The 26,927-nt window shown below is 38.6% G+C and overlaps 1 protein-coding gene across 2 annotated transcripts; it reads left to right on the top strand.

Annotated features, from left to right (window-relative positions):
* Nucleotides 1–4,780: 4,780 nt before the first annotated feature.
* LOC115761612 (hemicentin-1) lies at nucleotides 4,781–17,153 on the top strand. 2 transcript variants are annotated; one of them, XM_030703414.1, is made up of 16 exons: nucleotides 4,781–4,869; nucleotides 8,952–9,475; nucleotides 9,550–9,869; nucleotides 9,945–10,148; nucleotides 10,213–10,364; nucleotides 11,802–11,946; nucleotides 12,087–12,217; nucleotides 12,295–12,454; nucleotides 12,978–13,147; nucleotides 13,330–13,453; nucleotides 13,527–13,687; nucleotides 14,233–14,374; nucleotides 14,447–14,570; nucleotides 14,634–15,019; nucleotides 15,092–15,321; nucleotides 15,387–17,153. In XM_030703414.1, exons 2-16 carry the CDS (start codon nucleotides 9,093–9,095, stop codon nucleotides 15,618–15,620), a joined length of 3,066 nt encoding a protein of 1,021 aa, XP_030559274.1. In that variant the 5' UTR covers nucleotides 4,781–4,869; nucleotides 8,952–9,092; the 3' UTR covers nucleotides 15,621–17,153. The 2 variants fall into 2 exon arrangements, with proteins under 2 accessions (XP_030559274.1, XP_030559273.1); XM_030703413.1 differs by lacking the exon at nucleotides 4,781–4,869 and having other exon boundaries at nucleotides 8,870–9,475.
* Nucleotides 17,154–26,927: the final 9,774 nt, after the last annotated feature.

Below are 26,927 nucleotides of genomic sequence, written 5' to 3'. Positions count from 1 at the left end.
GAATAACTTTAATCTGATGCTTGATTAACTTATCTTATGCAATTCTTCCTTTGTAAGCCCGTATCTTATGCTAGATTATCCAATCTTAAGTAGGTATTGTTTGATTAACTTCTAGCTAATGCTAAGTTAATTAATCTCAAGTATTCAGTTCATAATTAAATTTCATTTAATGCTGGATTAACATACCTTAAGTAATTATTCTTTAATTAACTCTTATGCAAAGCTAGATTAATGCTAAGTTCTCATTGTTGCAAAAATTAAAGTTTCTTTTACTCTAAACTTTTAGCAAATGCTAGATTGACTTATCTTAGGTTCTTCTTCTTTAATTAACTTATATTGAATGTTAGATAAGCTAATCTGAATTCTTAAAGAAAAATAGGCAAAAGCTAACTTTTATCTTATGCTAGATTAAGAAATCTAGATATTCTTTTATTAACTTTTATCGAATGAGTTAACTTTATATAATTCCAGCTGAACTATATTTTAATAATTCATCTAAATATATACAACTTTTATCTAATGCTAAAAAAATTATCTTAAGTATTTCTGCTTTCAACAACTTTTTTTAATGATAACTAAACTAATCTTAAAAAGTTTACAATTTCTGAGTTAATTGAAATACAAAAAAACTTGTAAAAATGTTTTTTTTTTGTTTAATAAAGTTTTTTTTGTATAATGAACAGTCGAGCTTTTATACCAAAGAGTAATAATATTCATATTACAAAAATGGTTCATTCTTTATTAAAACTTATAAATTCTACAGTTTCGAACGTCGTTTTTCTCTGAGTGTATAAGCAAATATACGACATATATGTAAGGCGCTGTGTTTTGTACTCGTAAATGCTTAATTTAAGAATATTAATTTTTCAAATTCCAACCGAGTTTTTCTCTGAGTGTACAAACATATATACTTATATATACTTACTTATATATATTTGAAGCTATGCTTGTATCCCTAGAAATATTCAAATTGCAATTTCGAACAGCGTTTTTCTCTGAGTGTATAAGCATATATATGCACATACAAGCTGCTTTGCTTGCACTCGTAAATTCTCAATTAAAGCATATTCAATTTACAATTGCGGACCTCGTTTTTTTTTCTCAGTGTGCAAATGAAAGACGCTGTGTTTGTACTCGTAAATTGCTCGAGCATCTTTACTACTTCCTTTCCGATATCGAATCGTGTGAATATGGCGCATCAATCACACGATAAGGCACAACAAAGCCACATGATGAATAACATCTGGCCATATAAAAGTGAATTGTTTTCTGCAAAATAATAAAGACAGAGGGCAAGAGAGAGGGAGAGAGAAGGCACACAAAAAATAAAATTATGGAAATCTACTTCAGAGGCTGAAGAATTTATTTTTAAAAGCAGCTCAACACATTGATTGATACCAAATTATATATGCTGCCGATCAAACGGATTTATTTGGAACTTGTTCTGTTTGCCAACAATTTTGTGGCTTCAACAATTTCTCGGCTCTTGCCAGAAATGTCAATAATGTGTCTGTTCTCACTGCCGTCTATCCGAAACCTGTCGATTCGAGTTATTAGGCCTAATATTTGGCAAGTCAACTTTTAATTAAGACCAGATATATATATATATGTTTATACTATGACAGAGCTGCAGCCAACGTTGCATCTACTTATACTAATGTGCATGTGTTAATTAATTGATTAAATATGATAGATACATATGTGCAGAAACATATTATATTTGATGCTCAAATAACCTCAGGCACTTCAGCTTTGATAATTAGCTTTCTCTGTTATGATGTTATAAAAACAAACAACAATTCTCAATTGAAAACCGTTTCAAAACAAATCCAGCATTTTATTTAATCAATTTGGCTTATTGAAAACAAATTCAGTATTTAATTAGCACCAACTCCAAAACCAATTAAAAACTTGTCGAATATGGTCGCCCATGGCATATAATCTTTTTATGTATGTTCGACTATAAAACGCATCATAAATGATTCAAATGTGATTTAAACCTGTTTCGGTTTATAGTATATACAAATTTTAAAAGTGTTTAATTATATATTTTTATAAAACTTATTTTAATAGGACTTTCCTTTAATTGCAGTCACAAGTGTTGCCAAATAAATATTTATTAATAAAATTTCAATTCGCAATATGTATAGTTAAATAAATATACACAGTTTTTGTGCCGTAAGTAGACTATTTATTAATAAATATTACTGTAAATATATCAATAATGTTGCACAGGACTTCCCATTAAAGACTCTTTCGAACTCTAAGAGCCCCATGTTAGCCACAGCGACCGTTATCAAGCATCTACGATATTCAATAATGTTAACATACAACTCGAATATCGCCAAGTTTCACGCTTTTTAGCTCTCTTTAGCTGTGCTGTGGCTAATGTTAGGCGCTCTTTTTCGAACTTCGAAAAATCAAAGCAGTGGCTGAAGCATGCTTGTTTAACAGAAGAGCTCACTCTGATGGCATGTTATGCTATTAGCTTAATTTTTCCTATTACTGTTATTGAATTAGATGCCGCTTTACGATCGGGCTCAGACTTATCAATAAGATACACAAGAATCTGTAAGATGCAAATACGTGTGTGTAAATTCTGTTTAAAAAAGGAAAAAGGCTTGTTGAAGGTGCCAAAGTGTAGAATCCAAGCACTAGTATATAATAGAAAAGTTGTCCATGCTTAAATATGCCTCAGAGTTCATTAAAAACTTTGTAAATTTTTATATAAATTCTTTGATAAATTCATGCACGCTACAAATAAAGTCAAGTTCATATTCACAAAAATATAATAAAATTTTGTATACTTATATTTTCCGTACATTCCAGAGCTAGTATCTGTTAGCAAAGTAAATAACAATTTGTATAAAGTCATATACAAATTTATTTGTATGCCAAAAAGTAATTTACAAAGTTTGATACATTTTTCCATACTTTCTTTGATAAATGCATGCACGCCACAAATTAAATCAAAGGCACGTCCAAGTAGCTCGAAAATTCGGAGCTCTTTAGCTGTCGTCTCGGCTGCTTGGGCTGCTGTTGTACACAGTTCGATTCTCTCTTTAGAGCGCGAGCTCGAATTTCGAAAAATCAAAGCAGAGTCGCAGCGACGCGACGCCAGCACGAGACCAGCGCAGCGACGAGTGCGACGACTGTGAAGTCGTGTATCCAGTTGATACGCGAAGCTATAACGGTACACATGTTGCACACGGACTCTGCGCTCGTACGCTGAAATGTAGCCCAATACGTTCGCTTAAGGGTATCCGTTTAAAGCGCAGACCAAGCACACACACACACACACACACACCCACACGTTCGCACACTCACACACAGGCAAACTCAAACGCACTCACAAATGTTAAATTTTATTACATCTGTGTCTGTGTGTGTGTAAAGACTGTTAAGGTATTTGTGATATTTTAGTGACTTCGCCTTGCCCAAGTGCTTAACCAAAAACCCCCAAAAAAAAAAAAATGTTATGAGTGCAATTGATTCAACATAGTCCAGCATATAAGTTGTATTGACCCCGACACTAGTGCTCGGGCAATTCCAATTTCAATTTCAGTTACAGTGCTCCGCGGTACACAATACAAATTGCATTACCTGATGGCACACAACAAGGATTACCAAAATTTAAATATATTAATGAAAACGAAACAAAACAGTGACTAAAATAGCAGCAGCAGCAGCAGCAACAACAACAACAACAAGAATAACATTATTCCGGGTTCGTGCGCCGCGTGCCGGGTTCTGACTTTGAAAAACGCTCCACTTCACATAGCTCGACTCGCCTCGTCTCACCTCGTCTCGCCTCGTCTCACCACGCCGCGACTCGACTCTACTCGACTCGACTCGAGGCCGGCTTTTGCTCCTGTTGGCTCTTTGCGGGGCTAGTTGGCGCTGTTGCCGCCGTGCTGCGACTTCGTCGATAATTGGAATTTACGACTGTGGCATAAAAAGAGGCGAATACAGACACAAGGATAAGCCCAAGCACGGCCCGTGAACGTGGTCCTAGCCGTTCCTTTGCCTCGTTTCACGTTGCTCGTCAACGTTTTTGTCGCCCTTCTGCTTCTCCTGCTACACAAATCTACGGTATCCGTACCCGTTCCCGTTCCCGTTCCCCTGTCAATTGTTTGGTGACGCTGTAACTGTAACGGTAACGTTAACAGTGACTGGTTGGCGTTGGCGGTTTGTCGACTGCCTGCCCCCCGCCTAATCCACCCCCCCCCCCCCTCCACCGTTCCCCTTCGATAGTAGTGCCGTGTAAATATTTTTTTGTCGTACATTGTCGTTGTTGTCGCAGTTGTTCCGGCTGTTTGCTGCCGGGCTGTGCAGTTCAATTGGCCTGTCAGAGCCAGGCGCGCTGATTTGTTATGGTAATAGTTGTCAAAACGAGAGAGATTCGAGAGATCTTTAGTGGCACTTGATTACACTTGGCAGCGCCGCCAACAACAGCAACAACTGCAACAACAACGGCAACAACAACGGCAACAATATGAGAAATGTATTTTTATTGTGCTCCCGCGTGGGTCGAGTGCTAAATGATATGGCCAAAAGCGTGAACCTAAATCTTGGCCAATTAAGTGCGTGCGCGTCTTATGAAAGCAGGCACATGCATATACCCTAATCATCATCTATCTATATATAAATAGTTAAATATATTTTGTATTTCAAGCGCAGACGGCGTGTCGCGCATTGATCTTAAATATAAAGAAAAAAGCTTTAAGCAAAAATAGAAACAATAACAAAACAGTTGAAACATTAAGCCCAGCTAAAACACAATAAGCAAAAGAACAAAAAAAAAGAAATATATACAACAACATGGAATATTGAATGAACCGATTTCGAGTATGCACATATATTAAACTGGTGAGTTATCAGGCAGCTAATACAATTCCTTCAAATTTATGCTCATATCTGCATAATCGCAAATTAAGCTACATAATTAATAAGCCAAAAAGGCCCTTGCCTTGCTGTCAGTTGTTGATAGAGCACCTTAATATGCCCATCAACTGGCTGCCATAAAAAACCTTTTCAAAGCTAAGGCAAGAACACACACACACGAACGCTATATACTATATACCTGTTTGTACCTGTATATCTGCTTACTATGTATCTGTATCTGTATCTGTATTTGTACGTGCCACTGCGTACCGTAAAGTATCAATGTCTGTAATCTTAATTAGCAACACCAGAGCGTTCGAGCCGCAGCCACAGCGCCAGCACTCGGCCCAAACATCTTTTAGCATTTTAAAGCGTCGTGTACAATTTTTGTCTTTTTGTTAAATCAAAAGGCAAAAATGTAAAGAAAAAAAACTTGTGAAGAAAAATAGGGAAACCGGTTTGTATCATATTTTGTATTGGAGCTGAAGGTGTTTTTGTTGAAAATGGCCAGCAAATAAACAACGGGCGATTTGAACAAACCGCACTCAAAGCGGCCGACACGCCTGCCTTTATAACCGGCTGCCCATCAAGCAGTTAACAAACTTAACCGCTCATATATTAAATATGTAAAAGATATATGCGCCAGGCATCTGAGCAAACACAGGCGCTCCCCAAGGAGCCTGCTGTATGACAAGCTGCACTTGTTAGCATACCCTGGCGCAGGGTATTGTCAGTGTGTCACGCATTGTGCGACGCCAAAAGGTACATATCGGTGGATATATACATTCATAGTCAGTCTCAACAGGTGCCCTGTGTGAGTCCACCTGTCCACTTGTTTCTGGTTTCTGGCAAAGTCTTCTCGTGCTGCCACAATCCTTGGAATCAGGCAAACTAAAAGGCTGCCTTTTGAACGATTCTTCAAAAGTTGAGGCACTTTTTTCTTTTCAGTTTATTTCATTTAATCCCTGTCAATAAATCAAATCGAGATTGCACTTTGTATAGGAAAAAGTTCCTTTCTTTCTTTCTCAATAGCAAAAAGCAGTTCAATATATAGCTTCAAACTGTGCGAAAGGGTATTCAAATTTCGGCAACACTAAGAGAACTCGAATTCTTGTTGTTGCCGCTGTTGTTCTTGTTGAAGCGTATGTTGGCACCTTTGGCTGCGTTTAAAATGCAAATATCTTTTGATCTGCTCTCATGCTGAAAAGCAAATTCGCACCTGGGCCATGGACAACGCCCCACAACCCCCAACCCACCAGCCCCCTCCCCCGCGCCAGACACACATGTGCCGCGCACTGAAAATGATTTTTTATGGCGGGAAGCGTTTTAATTGCCGCCATTAGAAAACGCTTAGCACTATTTAAGATGCCCGTTTTGCAGCAGCGAAATATTTAATTGTGAATGCGTGTAAGTTGAGTGTTTTTCAATTAACATAAATTCCCTTTAATTCAGCCATTGGCAAACGCGCGAATATCAAAGTTCAGCTGAGATTCATTTGTAGCTCATTTGTCTGATTGTGCAAAAAGCAAATGGCTAATGAATGAAATTGGGAAATTGCCATTTAAATTGTTGAAAACCACATTAAAATAATTTACGAAATTTGTTAAGGCAAAAAATGAATAAATCAGCGCGTCTATTGTACATTATTACTATCGTTATTATTTATTTGGTTTTTTACTTTTTGTGGCCACAGAAAAACAGATAAAACCTAATGAATTTTCAATGAGCAAGAATTCAAGTTCATTGATGTATGTTTCGCATTAGCCACAACCGGTTCACTACAAATCGTTGGCATTTAAAACAAATAATCGAGCTGAAAGGCTAAAAGGCTGAAAAGCTGGCCCATAGGCCCATTGTCGGAGTTGGCGGCAACAAAAACAAACTGAAATCATATTCATAGGCAAATTGTGAATGCCATACATATTTACGAGCAGTATTTTTTAGTTTTTTTTTTTTTTTGTTGTTTCCCCTTGTCTAGAAAATCGTAATAATTAATTAAGTTATAATATTAAATGTCCATAAAGGGGCATTATGGCCATAACTTTGAGTGCTTGTGGATATATGATCATGAGCCATGTTTGATTGGCCACGACATCTTTAAAAGTTTGTGAAAACCCATAACTCTTCTCTCCGTTATCAGCCCAGAGATCTAATACCTTTATAAGGCAGTCGAGAGCGAAAGAGACACAAGCCCAATCCAGAGTAGCCTTTGGCTAGTTTGTGTGTGTCACATTCCATAGCCACAATTTATGGTCGAGATGAGCGAGAGTTGGCCAGAGGAATGGGTAGGTGCAGTTAGAGGAAGCTAACCAATCATGCTTACTTTCGTCATAACCTCTGAGTAACAAAGTTATTTTGTGTGAGCTGTTGTCAGTGTTATTTTTTTTTCTTTCTGTGTTTTCTTTGCTTTTTTTGGCAATTCGGACCATGTGCCAAATAAATGACTCTACATTTTTAAAGATATTATGCTGACAGTTGAGCTTGAGCTGGAGCTTGAGCAAGAATTTCACCAATATTTGTATATATATTGAACGATTGACCGCAATAACGTCATGAATTCATTTTCATGCCCATGAGCTCATCTATCAAAAACAAAGATTTCGAACAGAACTCATATGACATTTGCCATTGTGCTCTGGCAAGCAATACTCACAATTGTTGTTGACTGTTCAATTCGAGAATTGTTGCGCCCGAAAGGATTGGCAAGCCTCAAAGTTATCAGCAAACGTATTAATGGTAAAACAAATTTGTTGATTGCTGAAAAAAAACGTTGCACTTGATTTCATTTTTGGTATGGCTTCAAGATTTTTCATCTTTCATACTCAGCTGTCATAGAAATGATGGGAAGAGGACTTATCCTTGTGTTGTATACAAACTTATGTCCTACACTTATATAAAACTGTTCGTCCTGACAGCTCGAACCCTAATAGCTAGATAGCTGTAATTCTTACTCTAGTTACCCTATGGCGAGGTTTTGGGTACTTCCACCCATGAATGAAACTTTGCTTGTTTACAATCCGTTCACACTCAAACCTATTCTTAGGGGATCCTTGTTCAACTCCATCTGAAAGTTGTTTCACACTTTTCGCAAGTTTCACTCCCACTTGGTGGAAATGAGTATTATATATTTGAGTGTGAAGCTTCGTGTGCAAATTAATTGCCAGGAATCTGTATGCAAATTCATTTGGGAGGTGTTGTACACTTTTCACAAAATTCCGAAAATCTCTATGAGAATTCTTCTGAGACGTCTTTCAAACTTTATGCAATTGATTTTAAAAGATTTTTGCTGAAAGTTTTATGAAATTTCACCCCGTCTTAGTGGGAATAAAGCTTAAAGATTTAAGTGTATAGTGGCGGGCTAAAATACATATATTGCCAAGATCTTTAAGATAATTTGTTCAAGACGCGTTTCACACTTTTCGCAAGATCCACACATCCTGCGTGAAAAGTATGAATACTAATGTTAATTTTCGACTCCACGAGACTAAATAGGCGGCAAGTTTTAGATGATGCCAACTTTTAGTTCTTTATTCGATGCACTTGGAACTCATTTTTGTATGATATATGTTTGTATCTATATACGATATAGCTTAGAAACTGCAGTTCAAGATAGTTCAGGTAGATTTAGATTGTTGTAGATACAGCCACAGCAACTTCTTGATTATACAGATAATTGCAATTTACAATCAGCTTTGGATACAACTACATCTGTAGACTAAACTCCATAAACAGTTTTCCGTCGAGCGGAAAATGTGAACTTTATTGTGTAACCAATTTTCCTTTTCCCAGAATTAAATAACAATTCAGCTAATCCATATATAAAAGGGCTAATATTTCTGGCTTACAATTAGCACTGAGATGGAAAAACTTTTTGCTAAACTGCCATGCAAGAAATTCAATGAAAGTATTTACACTTGAAGATAGCTTTGCTCCGGTATTTCTGTCAATAATATAATTAATTTTTCCTTTGAAATGCGAATTGTTTGAAGCATTTCATTAAGTGTTGCCACAAACACATTTCACTTATATATATATTGGCTTTGAATGCATTTACGCTTTACCCACAGCCAGAGAAGCAAACCCCTCGTAACCGAGCCCAAGATGGCCAGCAACTTGACACGGGCACTTAATCTCCACTTGAAGGCTTAAAGGAGTACGAGAGAAATATATATAAATGAATTAAAAGGCAAAGGAAAGCACGCAGAGAAATGCATTCTGAGCTCAACAACGATTACAATTGCAATTGCCAGCAGGAGCAGCAGCAGCAGCAGCAGGATCCGGAGCCGGATCAGCAACAGCTCCAGCAGAACGTCAGCTGTCAACGATACCCGCTGCTTAAGAATGATAAGATGGCATCGGTGCATTTAGTTGCCCTGCTGCTGATATCCAGTTGTTGGAGTCTGGCGACGTGCTCCTATCTGGAGCCGGACGAGCTCATACACGAACTGGACAGACCGGTGCCGTTGACATCGGTGCAGGGTGTCCTGGGCAGGCAGGCCATGCTGCCGTGTGATATAACGCCGCTGGAACGCGACGATGCCGTCTATATGGTGCTCTGGTTTCGCGAGGGCGATGGCGAGCCCATCTACAAGTGAGTCGTGCGGAGTTTTTAATTAGCAACTTGGCCCAATTGCAGCGGCATGTGTCCAAACTCTATATTTGCAGCTTTGATGTGCGCGGTCGTCAATTCGGGCAGGCGCGTCTCTGGTCCTCGCCGCTGGCCTTCGGAACGCGGGCCCACTTCAGCAGCACCTCGCATCCAGCGCAGCTGAAAATCGACAATGTGCGGATTGAGGATGAGGGCGCCTATCGGTGCCGTGTGGACTTTCGTAACTCACCCACCCGCAATCTGAAGATAAACCTGACTGTTATTGTGCCACCGGATAGACCCATTATCTATGAGCCCAACAGGCATGACAAGACCAGCAATGTGGAGTCCTTCAACGAGGGCAACGATATTGTGCTGGCCTGCGAGGTATCCGGCGGTAAGGGTCAACTTCCTCCCTCTCCTCCAACGCCCGAGAGCCGTACATCTAATTGATTTACTAAATGGCTTACAGGTCGGCCGCGCCCCAATGTTACCTGGTACTTGGATAACACGGTCATCGATGAGTCATTTGATCAGCGCGCCGATGGCAAAACCATTAACCACTTATCCTATCCCAATATTGGGCGGCAGCATCTGAATGCGCGACTTGTGTGCGTAGCCAGCAATACGAATCTGACGCCGCCAAACAACAAGGTCGTCATATTGGATGTCAACTGTGGGTCTAATAGCTGGCTCAATGTCTGGCTTAGATGCTCATCCATTGCTTTTATTGTCCACAGTGAAACCTGTGGCCGTGCATATCCTGACCAAGGATCGCTTTGTCTCCGCGGATCGTACCTATGATATTGAGTGCAAGAGTTCCGGCTCCAAGCCGCCGGCTTTAATCACCTGGTGGAAGGGCAACAAGCAGCTAAAGAAACTCACCAAGAACGTAAGTATTTCAGCCAGCTCGCCCTTCAAAATAAATAAATGCTTCCCATTTAATATGAACAACTACACGCGCTCATTAATATTAAGAAAACACAATAATTAATATAATGGTGTACTTACACACACATATGTGTGTTTGTGGCTTAGTTTAGATCAATAAGTAATTAGCCTATTTACAAGAAGAACAAAAACAAAATTGATTCAAATTAGAAATTATTAACATTCTATGGGTTTACTCTAGAAGTTACAGAAAGGTTTTTGTATTTTGTTTATATTTTATATCAAATGTTTATGTTGTATATATTGTATGCATGTATGTCTAAGTAGGAGGAAAACATTTAATTAAATAACTAAATAACCCATCTAAGCAAACTCTTGTTAATTCTAATCAGATCAAATTTTCAACATCTTATGGGTTTACTCCAGAAGTCACAGAACGGTTTCTCTATTATGTTTATAACTAAAATTTATTTTTTAAATATACTTATGTATGTTTAAGTACATGAAAAGTTCCTGATTAACTAACTAAATTACTCACTTAGGCAAACTCTTAAGGATATTAATAAAAACCCAGTTGATTCTAGTTAGGTAAAATTACGACAAAATGCCAGTTTTATTGGTTTAGGAAAGAATAGATATCTTTATCATATCTGAAGTTTATAATTAGATAAATGCGACCCTGAACATAAACAAAATAAATATATATATACATGTATATATAAACTATACAAATTAATTAAAATGTATGGATTTGCTTTCCCTAAATTTCAAAGTCTTAAATACATTTACAAATAAATAAAAAATATATATATCTATAAATAAATAACAATAAAAAATAACTGATAAAATATTATAATTACTTAATAAAATTTAATTTAATTTAATTTATTAATAATATATATCATAAAGTCGCCCAAAACTTTCCATCATAAATGAAGTCTGCCTATTATCGAAAACCTGCTAAGAGTAAGAGAAAGGGTATTTAAGCTTCGGCACTTCGAAGTTAGCTCTGCTTTTCTGTTGAGCTTATTAAAAAGAGAACAGAAAACTCGATTGATTTAAAGTTAAGGTCAATAAATAATTAATAGTACGAGCTGCGCTCCTTAATAATTTAAGAAAACAAAACTTTACCTCGGCGCAACGGAATAAATAATGAACTGCGAGTAAAGTTTTAGTTTTGTGATGTTGCTAAATTTGGATAATTTGTTTCGTTAGTAAATATGTAAGCTCATTACCTATTGATCGGCCCTCGGGGCGTTAACTGTACTTATAATTGCAGCTATTTTCATTTAGAGTTAGGTTCAAGCTTTCGCTTTCAGTTTCAGTTTCTGTGTCTGTGCCTGTTTCTGTATCTGTTTCACTTGAGCTTTTGCTCTCGCCTCAGCTTTCTTTTTCATTATTCATTTCGTAATGGACTCTGTTTGCGCTTCTTTTTTAGTTTAATGAGCCAGACAATCAATCCCTAAGTATACTGACGTTCACGCCCACCCGGGAGGACGATGGCAAATATTTAACATGTCGGGCAGAAAATCAATTCATCGATGGCAGCTCCATTGAGGACAAATGGCGCCTCATTGTGCACTGTAAGTGGCTGGTTAGGTATTTAAGGACGAAGCTGCCTGTTGGCGATGTGGACGGTGTGGGCCACCTGCAGCGATTTCTAATTACTCAGAGATCCTGGCTGTGATAGAAGACAATGAGAAATTCTGTTTGCATTTTGCAGACCAGCCCACAACGCTGCTGAAGATGGGCTCCTCGCTGAATCCGGACGACATTAAGGAGGGCGATGATGCCTACTTCGAGTGCATAGTGCAATCGAATCCGAAGCCCTACAAGATGTCCTGGTTTCACAATGTAAGCTATTATTATAATGTTTGGCAATGATAAAGCTCAACTCACGCAACCATCACCACATTGCCAACGTTGCGCAGGGCAAGGAGCTACAGCACAACATCTCTGTGGGCATCATCCTGTCGGATCAATCCCTGGTGCTGCAGAGCGTCTCGCGCGCCTCCGCCGGCGACTACACCTGTCTGGCTGTCAATTCGGAGGGCAAAGGCCTCAGTAATCCGGTCACATTGCGCATACGCTGTAAGTAAATGCCCGGACAATCTGTGAACTGGGAACTGTGAACCGAGTTGGGCGCGCCACCGCAATTTGGCATTGGCCAACGTCTCTATGTAATTTACAATTTAATCCTTGAGCTTGAATGTCTTTTAATGCATTTACGTAAGGGGGTTTTCATTGCCGGCTTGGCCGCAGTCCAAATGCCGTCGCAGCCAAACTTAAGTGGGCGTGGGCGTAGCCGAGTGTAAGCTCCATGTCCCATTCCCCATGCCCCGAACCAGCTCCCAAACACCACGTTAATGACCAAGATTATGGCGCAATGAATGCATGGCCTGCCTTGGCACCAGCCACGGCTCTGTCTCTGTCTCTGGCTCCAACGCGAATGGTCTCATGTATCCCAAATGAGAGCGACCCACAACTGCAGTCCACAATTAATTCATAGAAGTTTTAAAGACCGCAGCCCATATTTGTGCGGTTTATTTAAGCCACTTTCGGCTGGGCATTAAATATTTTAATAAAATGCTTTAATTATTTATTTCACCCATAGACGCGCCCATCTGTGCCATCGACCACGAGGAGCTGTTGGGCGCCCTCAAACACGAGACGTTGGCACTGAAGTGCGAAGTGGACGCCTCCCCGCCAGCCGACTCCTTCCACTGGACCTTCAACTCATCCGGGGAGCAAACGGAGCTGCCCGCCCGTCTGCACTCCAGTGAGGTAAGCACCCATTCCCATTCCGCCCTCCTCCTCTAATTGTAAGATGTTTAAAATGATTGAGATGCTTAAGAGCTTAAGAGCCAAAGCATTTCAAGTTACGGATTTTAGTTAATTTCATCATCTTGGCACACAAGTGCTGGACTGTTAGGTCAACCAAATACTACAGCAAATTGTTCTTGCAGACTGGCATGTCACGCTTAAATTATACGCCCAGCTCGGACCTGGACTACGGCACCATTTCCTGTTGGGGCAAGAACTCCATTGGCCTGCAGAAGAGTCCCTGTATCTTTCAAATTGTCGCAGCGGGTAGGTCTCCCTGCCATTATCGAAAACTATATACGATGTATCTATAATGTAATGTGATCTAATCTATCTTCAGGGCGTCCGTTTCCACTGCAAAACTGTACGGTGAGCAATCAATCGGTGGATTCGCTGCAGGTGGATTGTGTCGAGGGATTCGATGGCGGCTTGCCACAGAGCTTTATGCTCGAATTGGTCGAGTTGCAGTCGCTGCGCCTGGCCAGAAATATAACAATAAACGTAAGTATATTTCATTTTAAATTTATATATATGCGTATACATATATGCATACTTAAAATGTGCGCGCAGTAAAAGCGTAGCACATGAGATCTTACACGAAATTCTTAATATAATTTAATGCCGCATTAATTTAAATAAAATAATATTCAAATAAATACTTTTCATTGCTTAGTGCTCATTAATTCAATACTTTACTCGCCATCCTAAAGAAATTTATAAAGAATAGAAATAGATAAATAGAATCAGAACTTTAATAAATAGAAAACTTTTGACGTTATAAGCTAGATATTAGTTTCTGGCGATATTCTATTCTGGCGTCTCCTAAGCCTGCATTTTTGTTGTATTTATGTAATTTAAATCATCTGTCATTAGGTTAAAATAAATTCAATAACATTGGTTTATATTTGATTTTGACTTTGCATTTAAAGAGTTTTTAGTTCGACTTGCATTTTGTTTATTTTCACATTGAATTTTGAAATGTTCTTCAGAATATATCCAAACATAATATCTATATCTACACCTTATTTATATATGCCCAAATGTAGCACACACCTGTGACATTTGTGATTGAGAACCTGGATCCGGCAGCCACCTATCGCATGATCATATTCGCAGTAAATGTCAAGGGTCGCTCGGAGCCGACCATTATAGACGACATCAACTTTAAGGGCGTGGCAAAACTAACCGGTCAGTTCGAAAATTGAAACTAGCGTATGCCTTGAAACTGAGCCTCATAATCATGATTTGTTACTTTTACAGGCAGCTCCACGGGGCTAAGTGTGCCGCTGTCGCCATTCCTGGCTGGCCTGACGCTCGTCTGTGGCCTGCTGTTTGCCATATCCTGCATCATACTGGCCGCCATATATAGAAGGTTCTCAAATCGGTATGTTTAATGGCACGGCTTAATGGGCAACCGGTTTGCCTAATGCACGAATTTGAATTGCAGCCGCAACGATGATAATCTGAAGGCCGTAAAGCACACACAATTGGCCATACCAACTGACTGCCAGCTGGACCCGTTGCATCCCAACCCGCACACAAATGGGCATGGCCAGGCGCAAGGACAGGCACAGCACGACCAGTCCAATCACCAGTCGCACCACAGTCTCCTTCCAATTAATTGTGATAATCGGAATGCGGTCGAACGTGGCACACTGAGCGAGGTAAGCATAGACAGTGGCACGAGAACATCACCAAGTGGCCAAGGCTTGGCCATCTCCATGGGCGGCGATACGCTGCGCTCGACGGCACGCACACGAACTAATGCACAAGTGCTCAGCGATCAGGCTGAGATAGATGACACCGATCCAGATGTTATACCCAATCAGTACGGTACGTGTTCCAATAGGAATTCCCCAGGTCCTTGCAACCAACTGTTCCTCCAATATTGTTATTTTCCCACAGAGAAACGCCCACTGAAAGCTTTGGGCGCATCACCAGGCTTTGCCAGTCCCGCGACGCGGCTTACGCATCGCGATTATTGTGGTGGGCGGGACGCGGAGCTGCGCAAGAGCAATGCGGATAGCGTGGGTGTGGGTGCAGGTCTGGTAGGCACGGATGCCAATACCATTGGCCTGTTGAGCAATTCAGGCAACGAGGTGCTGCACTATACGTTCCGGCCAAGTAAACAAATTGTAAGTAACTGACATCGATACGAGCTGAAACTCAAATATACTCCCTTTATCGCCTCCGCCCACAGAGCTATGCTACTCTCAATAAGAAGGGCATAACCACGTGTAGCCCGCCGCTGGGTGCGTTGACATATAATATAAGCACATCGACGCCCTCATCATCATATCATCTAACACCGCAGCCAATGGAGGTCAGTCTGCTCAGTCCGAATAATGCATCGGTGACCTCGTCATTAAGTGAATATCGTTTTCGGCCCGAAGTAGTCACCACTTCGAATCGCATACAGGAAAGTTGTATATAAGCATCATACATGCATTAAAGCTACATATCTGCATACAATAATTATACGTATATATATATATGTATCTACTTTATATATATAAACATCCATGTAGTTGTGTGTGAGTGTAAAAACAAATGCAATTGTATTAATACATAAATATCGTAATACCCTAGCAGCTGGACATATACACCTATATATATACATATACATATATAGATATTTACTCGCATGGTTTGAGGCAAGACTTCTTTAACTTTAAGCATTTCTGTGTAATTGTTGCATTATTAATTTAGGTAACAATGCCAAATGTGTAATTGCAATCGACTCGTTTTGTAAATACTTAACTCGTTGTCATTTGTTGTAATTAAGATCTAATACTCTAAACGTTAACGTTGAACGAATACCTAATGATGCAGCATACATGCATATCTGTTGTTTAATTTATCATATTCTTTTCTCGATGCAATCCATACATATTTACATTTACATACTTACATATCCCGGACAAACCCAGAAACTGCAAATCATATCTAACGTTTTTGCTTGAATCAGAATAATGCTTATCCCCGAGACGTGGTTAATGTAAGCCCTACCTAAAAAACAAAAAACAAAAACAAAAAGCATATCAATGAAAAAATCCCTTTCAGAAAAGAAACAATTCCAATTAATTTATGCCCTGCTATCAAATTTATCTAAACAGGAGCTGCACTCTGCCAGACCCAACAGAGTTCTGCGGGAGTCACATCTCTGAGAAACCATACATATATATTGATTGATATATATCCGTGTACATAAGTATGTCCAATTCTCAAAGTCTATGAAAGTATTATTTTCGCCCTATTTAACTACTTCTAATGTGTGTGCTTATTTATAACTAGGCGTGTATTTTTAACTAATAAGGCTTGTGTATATAAACATTTAGTTTAGTCTTAAGTTAGTTTGTGTAACGAATGGTAAAAAGTCTTCGTATAGCATAAATGTTTTCCCGGAATTTATTTGTGTAATGCCTAAAATGCAATGATAATGTTAAATTATTTGTAAATAAATGAAATTCTATTAGAATATATTGTTTTCGATGCTGTTGCATAAATAGTTTTAACTACCGAAAGGCTACCCAAAACTAGAAAAGAAAACCAGAATAAAATGTTAAGCATTTAAGATATGAATATATATATATATGTATATATACATAATATATATATATATATATGTATAGATATAGAACAATTAAAGGCTAACTGTGTCCTCAACATAATTTGCATTGCGTAATAAATTAATTTATTAATGAATTGACATAAACAGACTTCCTAAATAAACATACATATATATATATGTATATATATGTATATATATATGCATGTATAGTCTTCGTATTCGAAGAGCACACACTTGGCGACACAGTATAGATAATTAGTACATATGTATGTGTGTGTGCGTGTTTTAGAGAATTTCTGGCCCAGAAATATGTTAATTTTAAGCTGAAAGCAAAAAATAAAATGTAACTGCAAAGATTAGTATAAATTGTCAACAAAAAATAGTATTTAAAGCTATTCAAAAAAAACAAAGATACTATTAAATCAATTAAAAGTAATAAAATGATAAAAGGAAAATAAAATAAAATAAATAAAGTACACTTTGAATTGTTGCTGGTGGAAAACTCGTCGCTTTAATAAGCACTTGGGCAGCAGGAGGCATTGCGGACACAAACCTAACTCCTGCGGCACTAGTACTTAGGAAAGCAATATGTCCTGGACACAAACTAAAAGTATGTACTATAGAGTACTATCTATACCAAATATGAGTCACAACGGATCAATGGAGAGCGAGCCTTAATCCTTCCACATGGTAAGGGAGCTCGTCAACTTTAATTCTTTCCCAATGAGAGCGAATGTTCCTGAAGTTGTACCGATTTCTTCAGGTTAAGTCCATGAGAGTTCTTGAGCCATTAAGTCCATTAATCTTCCTTCAAGTGAAGCGAATTCCTTCATTCTTTTTGAAAGCGAGGTCTTCAACTTTGATCTTATATTTGGAGCTAGTTCTCCAACTTAAATCCTTCTGAAATAAGAGCGAGTTCTTCAGCTTCAATCTTCCTGCATGTGAAGGTATTTTTTCTTCAGCTTAAATCCTTCTAATATAAGAGCGAGTTCTTGAAATAAATCCTTCTGAAATAAGAACGGGCTCTTCAGCTTGCATCTTTCTGCTCTTGTAGCGCGTTCTTCAGATAAAGTTCTTCTTCAGTGAGAGTAAGTTTTTTCACTTTAATCTTCCGCTAATGAGAATACATTATCTAGCTTTAATTCGTCATCATTTAAAGTGAGTTCTTCAGTTTTAATTTGCCGCACTGAGAGCAAGTTCTTCAGGGCGAATCCATCTGAGAGAGAAAGAGCTCTGCAAACGATATTAAAATGATGAGTTACATATGCATATGTATATATATGGTAGGTATTTACATACCACATGGCATCACACATCAAATATTTGTGCACCCCCCCCCCCCCCCTCCCCAACCCCCTTACGCCACACACTACAATCCCTCTGAAATGACAGCTTGAGTAAGTGCGGCATATGCCATCGGCATTGTAATGTATTCTGAACTATGCACTTTATAATTTATATGGTTTGATGCTATTAATATATATGTATATATATAAATATGTATATATACTTAACCTTCTGTGCAGCCCGCGTCTGAAATGTACTTAGATATATCAAGACTCGTTTGCCACCCCCGAAAAAAAAAGAAAATTAAATACAGAAACAGTTCTGGAATATTGCCTGCCTCTGCCTATCTCTCTCTCTCTCTCTCTCTCTCTCTCTGTCTATCTATCTCATGCTCTCTACCCATCTCTCGGTGTCTGTGTATCATAACAAGTCATATATGGCATATTGCTATGGCTAGTAACCTCTTGCACATAATACATAAGTTTATTAAATTTAAATTGGCTTAATTGACCCTCATTCGTTTTCCGTTGCGCCGCTCGGTGCGCTTCAACGAAAACAACAACAACAACAACAACAACAACAAGAGCAACAATAGCAACAACAACGGAGGCACAGTTGATTCTGGATCAGATCTGTCTTCTGTTGTGTTTGGTTGTGCGTGTGTGTCGCTTGTTTGCCTTCATTGTGGAGCATTCAAAGTCAATTGAATTTAAACGAATAAAAAACTACACACAATGTGTAGCAGGAATCTTATTGTTGTTGTTGTCGCTGCTGTTGTCGTCGTTGTTGTTGTTGCTGTTGTTGTTGTTGCCACCACTTGCCTCCATTTGATTGAGTTTTCTGTTGTATGCGTCAAGTACCAAAGCTTGTCCAAAAATATGCAGCAAATTGCGGTTGCAAGATGCGACAAACAATGTAGCACAATGGCTACAACAATATTAAACGACCAAACAGATAAATGCAAATTTCTCTCTATACATATATATATATATATATAACATTTGAAGTGAAAAACATGGATTAATACGTACAAGTATCAATTGATAGCACAATATATGACTAAGACGATTTCCTGTGCTGCTCCGCCTGCAATATTGATATGTCAAATGAGTGAAGGAAGGCTTTCGGTCGTTGAGATACCCTGTAACATTCATTATGTAAAATGTGCCTGCATATATAATATATCTAGCCATCATTCAAATTTGATTGTTCATTAAATATAGTCGAAATGGCGAAAAATTAAAAAAAAGCAATAAAAACATTTTTATATGTTTAGGTAATGCAACTAAGTTCGATATAAGTATCTAGAATTTTTAATCTCTCAGGTGAGAATCACAATTCAATATCTATCGATTTGGTAAAAAAAAATGGGATGCCCCAATATCTTTAATCTACTAAAAGCTGAATCGCATAGACTTTTGTCTAATCTTATTTTTCTTTTGCACATATTAAATACAGGGTATTAAGAGTGTTCGTCATACGAGAGCAACACAACCTTTCTTTTTTGCAAAAATTACTACATTAAAATTGATTCGTTAGTCTCTGGAAAAACTTTTCTACTTATAAATTTCTCTTTCAGCCGAACTTTTAATTCTGAATATGCATCAAATTTATAGCTACGACAAAACTTTTCTTTAATATTTTTCACAACCTGACAAGCTTTTATGAAAAGTGCAACAAATTAATACAAGTAAAAAACATCTTTACATTTGAGTTCTTCTTGCTTTAAATATCTACGACAAACCTGCAGGAAACTAGACCAAATTTGTTTATACGATATTTAAATCTCTTCTTTTTTTTTATTTTTTGCTGTTTTTCGCTCAGTTACAATATGTGAGAGTCTTTGGAATAGCACAATCCCGAGTGTTGAACAGAGCAACCACGCGTCTGAGAATCGTTGGCGCACAACTGCACGGGGTCTGGACACTGCGGGGGCTCACACAGTGCTCCCCCCAAGTTTGTCGGCGACAACACGATTATGATTATCGCGCCTTTTGCGGGGTCTTAACCCCGCACGGAGAATTGACCAGTTGTCGTCGTAGGAGCAGCGGCTGCTCGTGCTTCTCTGTCGTTCTTCAATAAATAATATATATAAATTATATATATTATAATTTTTTTTATACATATTCATTGTTATGCATGGAATATGTTGATATTTGCTGTTGCCCAGCAGAAGTTTGAAGCACAGTTGAAATTGAAATAGTTTCTTAATGCAATGTTCTGTATGCTCCGATCTAAGTTCGAGTTCGGGTTTGAGTCTTGCAACGCGCGACCGAGAACATTGTCGCTCGAGTGCGATTCTTCAACTGATTTGTGCAGCGATCGCTCGGACAGTCATTGGATTTTTGAAAATAACCATCAATTCAATACCGAGCCTCAGTCGTGTGTGTGTTTGTGTGTGTGTCCGACACGCCGCCCTCATATATACATACATATAGAAATGTATCTGATGATGTACGACATCAACTTCAATTCCGCAACACAAAAAGAACGAGCGACCGACCCGCCCGGCACAGGCGCAGTTGATTATTAACTAAGCCCGGCAAATGTCCCGCATTTATAGAAGTCGTCGAAAATCAGCCCCCTTTTCATTAGAGATTATTTTATCTCAATGCAGCTTGTTACAGTTTATTTTTTTCAATCTTAAATCGCCACCATTGCCGGCTTTTCACACAGCCAGCCAGCCAGCCAGAGAGACAGAGAGACAGACAGCCAGGCGTACTCAGATTCAGATTTAGATTCAGATTCAAATACAGATTGCCTTGCGTATACGGTATACCACATTATAGAATAGGCTGGTCCCAAGTGCCAAATCCCCTATATACACACACACATCAAATTGCTCCACACGTTTGGTCAATTGCTAGCCAGCTGCTCGGCTGGGCTGGGCATTCTCTTGAATAATGTGCACTCTGGCTAGGGGCATCATGAGGGTCAATCGGAAACACCCAAAAATGGGTATATGGGTATGCCGAGTGAGCAAGGGTCACTGCAATAGAGAAAGAAAATCTTAATTAAAGAAAATTAATATAATTAGCACTGAATTTTGGTGTATAGCAAAATTAATAAACTTAACAATTACAACTGTCTGAGAATTGCCAACTTTTGAGACTTCTTTGGTTAGAGATGCTTTGCCCTTTAGAACACAAACTTCTAATTATAGCCATAAGCTGCGTGGGTTCGTTGAAAATACACAAAATTCGATAATGAACGAACTTAATTAAACAAAAACTTTTTGCCCTTAGCCAAGCAGACTCTTTAATTAAACGAATATGCCAATTTCATTTATCTTATCTAAAAGTTGCTTCGACAATAAATTAAAAGCTCGAAACTACAAGAAATAAATATATATATATATTTATTTTTTATTTATTTCTATTTTCATTTATTTATATAAGCATTTTATTTTATATATATTTTATATATTTTTAAAAAATATAATCATTCATAATTTTTTTTTTCTACATAACCCTGACCCACACGCGACAGTTTTAAAAGGCCGATAGAAGAGTGTGACCACATTTTCTTAAAAAAAAATATGTTAATTTTTGCAAGGCTTACATAAGTTTGTAAAGGCTTTTAAAGTCTGTTAAACTAGTCTTCAGTATATTTTGCCTGTGCTTATAAGTTAAAATATATCAAAGCCTTTAGCCAGTCAATGAATATATCCTTGTGATAAAGTAGTCAAATAGTCCAGTTATCTATTCGATAATGATGTCTCTAAATGTATTGTGAAATAAGTAAATATACATATAATATATATGTATATACTTAATAAGTGGCATATATTTATGGTATATCTTGCATGCTAGTAGCTATGTACATATATCTAAAAACGTACTAAACTTATGACAGACGCATTCATGTGTATTTTACTGACTGAAGAATTTCAATTAATTCAATTGAAAGTTGGATGGGCAAGTACGTAACTAAGTGGCGGAGGGGCCAGATCGGGGAGAGCACGACATTAATTTGGTCAGCTTTGCTGTCGTTCTAGTGTGAATCTGAATTTAAGATTCAGTATGTGCATTATACAAGATGTGGCTTCCTTATTACGGCGCATACATGATTTAATAGGCGAGTATGCCCACACACACACACACACACACACACACACACACAGACGAGTACATGCGGCACGTAAGCGATTGTAAAACTCAGGGCCGGGGCAAGTCAACTTAAATAGCTCTTATGGCTAAGCCCACCCACTCACACACACACACACACACACACACACACTCGGTCGCACACACGCACACAGAGTCCCACATAGATATAGGCATCTGCATCTACAAATACGAGTTTTAAACGTGGCGCTTTCACCGCAAACCTATAAAAGGGAACGACTTGGGCTAAACCCTTGCCGGGAAGCATCAGCGGAAGGGCCAGAGTCAGAACATAGAATCCACTCATTGGAGTACTACAACGACTTTTCGCATACATTGTTGTCGACGGGTCGCCGCCAAGCGGGGAGGGGCGGTAGGTGCACAAAGATTAAGGTGAAATCCACAAATTTGGCGCAAATGAATTTTCTTTTTATGTTTTTTACACATCTTAAATTTTTTATTATTATGCCATCCTTTGTTGTACATTTTCGATCCTCATTCTATTACACTTAGGTTCGGTTTCAGTAACCCCCCCTCCGTACCCGCACCCCATCCCTGTTAGGGTCCCTGTTTCGCCTTTTGCCATACATGCGAATTGGAGAAATTTGCGTGCGTGTTTTGAATGAGAATTTGTTGCATATTCGCCTGTGCCTGGTTGGTTGCCCTTTTTTTGGCCAAATGGAAAAAAATAGACGTGCTCACTAGGTGCCAGGAGCAGGGGCTGCCAGCTCTCTCTCTCCCTCTCTCTCTCTCTCTCTCTCTTGGCTCTATCAGCAGTTATAGGTTGTAGTAAATATGTATGTACGCAACTTCATATGTATGTAAAAATGAGCAGAAAGTAGAAAAAAAAAAGAGGGCCAACAGCAAATTCCCCTGTTGCGTATGAATTTTTTGGCTTCTCCGCTGAAGTAGAAAACATTTTCGCTTTGGGTAAATGTGATTTATATTGATTGTAATCGTGGGAGTGGGCGACCACCTGACTACAATGCCAGTATCAGAGAGCATCAGACAAACGGCAATGGGTACGACAGCGATGCCGCCGCTCGTAGTTATCCAAAGGCTACGTGAACTCAAAAACCAATTTGTACTTGATAGATTGAAAGCTATACGTGCATATACATATACACATAAGTATATAGATATAGATATGGATATGTATATAGATACATGGACAACGATTATGTGGATAGAAGTTCTTATAACTATGTCAGGGTCTTTTGGCAAGCATTCAGATATTGTCAGCACTTAAGCGCTTTATAGTTATAAGTACATCAGTCTGCCCTATTTAAATATATCTTAAATATATAAATATTGCCAACAAAATAAGAATATAACAATATGCCCTCTACTTCGTGAACCTGATTGTTTATATTATAGAGTATTGTATTGTATTTCCCAAATGAAACAATTCCATTTGCTACAAAAACATCTTTCTTATTGTTTATTTTATATTCAAAAGTCCAATATTTTTCATTCTGGCAATTTACAATTGAGGCCTTAAGCTGATTGACTTCTTAACTAGATCAGTTTACAAAATTCTTGGCGCTTTTATTATTTTGTGATTTGGCATACATGATCTCTCTTTGACTGTAATGAAAATTCAAATAAATATTGTTTTAAATTTGCGTTAAATATTTTATGAGCCTAATTAGAAATTCGTGCTTAGAGCAGCTCGATTAAATACCAATTTGTAGCCTTGAGGCAATTACTCGACAATGTGCTTTGCACATATTTAAATTACATTTACTTTAAGTTACATTTTTGTATTTTGTTATTTTATACAACTCAGAATCTAGCTTAAATTAAACTATCCTACAATCCTACAATGTAAATAAATAAACTATTTTTATACCCTGAACCCATTAAAAATGGGTATAAGGGTATATTGTATTTGTGCAAAATCCAAATGTATGTAACAGGCAGAAGGAAGCATCTCCGAACCCATAAAGTATATATATTCTTGATCAGCATCAAAAGCCGAGTCGATCTAGCCATGTCCGTCTGTCTGACTGTCTGTCTGTTCGTCCGTCCGTCCGTTCGTCCGTATGTATGAACGCAAGGATCTCAGAACCTAAAAGAGCTAGAGACTGAAATTTTAGATGTAGATGCTCCTAGTTCCCGCGCAGATATAGGTTGTTTCCGATAATCGATAACTTGCTCCGTCTCCAAGCAATCTATAAGAATCGATATCGATATCCTGTTTTTTGGGCAATTTTGGTAAATAATAAGAGCTAGAGTCACCAAACTTGACATATACATAGCTTCTAAAATATATATATATATGCATTTGATGTTGGAAGAAGAGGGTTCAGGGTATCCCCTAGTCGGGAGCTCCCGACTAGAACCTCTTACTTGTTTTATTTAGTTTTTGGTACATCTTATTTGTATCTGCAATCTGTCTTGTTGGGGCAACGAGCAAATGTGTTAATGCTGAAAATGGAATGAATTATCTCATAACTATGTCTAAGAATTAAACTGAACTCGGGTGTAAGGAACTACAATGATATGCATAGATACTTATTATAATATACGTTTTGTTGATACTTTTCCTTGGCAGCTGCCTAACCTAGTTGCACATCAAGGAGTTAAACAAACTCAGTTTTAATGCATTAGTTTAATTGAGTTTAATGTAACTACTTTTTTAGGCCCAGCAGCTTTCGATTAAAGTTGTTCATAACTCTGTAGTCGAGTGTGCTTGACTACCCAATACCCTGTGCGCCTCAGTCAATATAATATTTTGGTTCTTACAAAATGTGAAATAGTCCGAAATTGTTAAACTAAATTGAATAGTATTCGAGCAGCTTTTGAGTTGTGCATTAACAACCAAGTTTCATAATCGATTTGTATCGATAGTTTGGAAATTTCAAGAGATATCGACCAAAATGATAAACTCGTTTTGGATATGGTACGGGACAGTTTATATGCATCTCTTAAGTTTTTATATATTTCCATATGCTCGTGTTCGTATAGATAACACAGACAGACGGACTTGGCTAAAATGGCCCAGCTCGTCGTCCTGTTTAAGAACATATACACGTAACGGGATTGAAGAGGACTCCATCCTTTGTGCAAAACCAATAGACCCTTAAACATTTTCAATAGGTACAGGGTATAGCAGGTTAAATAAACCAAAACCAAAACTGAGCAAGTATGTCAAGTGTCTTCCAGTACAACTTAATTTGTTAAATACTTTTTGGGCTAGGGTTCCATGCGAGAACCACTTGTGAATTATAAGCAACAAAAAGGTGATTAAGCTGAAGCAAATGCGGCACAATAAAAGGGCCTTTTTGTTATTAATGATAAAGTCTGAAAGGTTTTCATATTTGTAAGTGTTGTGTCCTAAGTTTTATTGTGTTAGATCTAGTTAGATCCAAGTGCCTGATTGGGCAGTTCGACAGGTTGAATCCTGTGAGCTCTTCGTCGCTTTCCCCTACCTTCTTTGCGGGTTATCAGGGTGAGCTGCGAGAGGGGCCACATAGCTGGTGTGGCCTGCAAAAAACCTTACTAAATTCAGTTTTTATAATAAGATTTTTACATTGCCATGGCATAAATCAGTCTCTCTCTCTCCCTCTCTCGCGCGCGCTGGGTAATCGGCTGACTTGTAGTCCAGGCCATATGCAATTAACGTCCTTTATTTAGAAATAGTAGGTACTTCTCCAGAAACACCTCCTGAATGGGAATTGAGTGCTGCATATGCAGGCGTATGTCCGCCTGGCTATGAAATTGCCTTGTGAAAGCCACATTAATGCAGCCCGCACATTGGAACAACGGAGCCGCAGGAAGCAACCACCCCAGACAGAATGTGGCCTGCTGCATGCTGCATGCTGCATTCAGTATTCAGCTCGTTGTAGATGCCATCCCACCCCACCCACTCCCAACGACCCTTCTCGTATTACTCAGATGTGAGTTACGTTCGTGCCTGAATGGTTTGAGTGGCATTTGGCTTTGGGCTGCCACGAATTTGACTTTGTGTGACGCATAAGATGAGTAGCTAGCGAGCCTGGCTAGGCATTTCGTGTCAAGGACTTGGACTCCATCATTTTCGTTTTTTTTTTTGTGTTTTTTGTTGTTGTTTATAATTTTAATTAGGTTGCAACACGTTTGTACGTGCTAAAATTCACATATACATTACCATTTAGAGAAAGGAAAAGCAGTGCTGTGGCAGCAGCGCCTAATTACCTCTACCTTTAAGGTAGAAGCTTAATCTCTAACCCCAAACTCATGCTCTCACATCCACATAAATCACGCACACACACACAGCGAGTGAGGAGGGGCATGGGGGAGAGTTCTTCTTAAACCCATAGTCGTCACAGTGAGCAATTTGTCAAATGTTGGATACCCCACCCATCACATCCTTTTGCGTGTGCCGTGATTAACATAAAGCCCAACCACAGCGGTGGCTACCAATGCCAATGCGGGGCAAATGCAAAGTTTGTTAATAATGTCTCTCCGCATCGGGCATCAATCTGTACACCTGCCCTGTCCGGGCTGTCCGGGCTGTCCGTGCTGTCTGGGCTGTCCGGGCTGTCCGTTTTCGACTTCTGATATCCTGTGTTATTGCAAAATGTGCTACCGTTGAAGATGACATATGATTTGACTTGTGGCCGAAAGATAAAACTGTCTGAAAACAAATATATTTCCGCTTAGACGTACGATTTGTGTGTCATAGCTGAGGAGCTTGCCAGCAAGGTGAACGCAATCCCTTTGCTCTCTTTAGTCAAGATTCTGGTTAGCTTCGCTTATTATGAGGCACAACGTTCCGACAGTTGAATTCCTT

This window comes from Drosophila novamexicana, unplaced genomic scaffold (assembly GCF_003285875.2).
Source record: "Drosophila novamexicana strain 15010-1031.04,08,12 unplaced genomic scaffold, DnovRS2.1 tig00000485-arrow-pilon, whole genome shotgun sequence".
Classification (NCBI taxonomy): domain Eukaryota; kingdom Metazoa; phylum Arthropoda; class Insecta; order Diptera; family Drosophilidae; genus Drosophila; species Drosophila novamexicana.
Note: the sequence above shows the minus strand (reverse complement) of the source record. Positions and strands in the feature narration are given on the sequence as shown.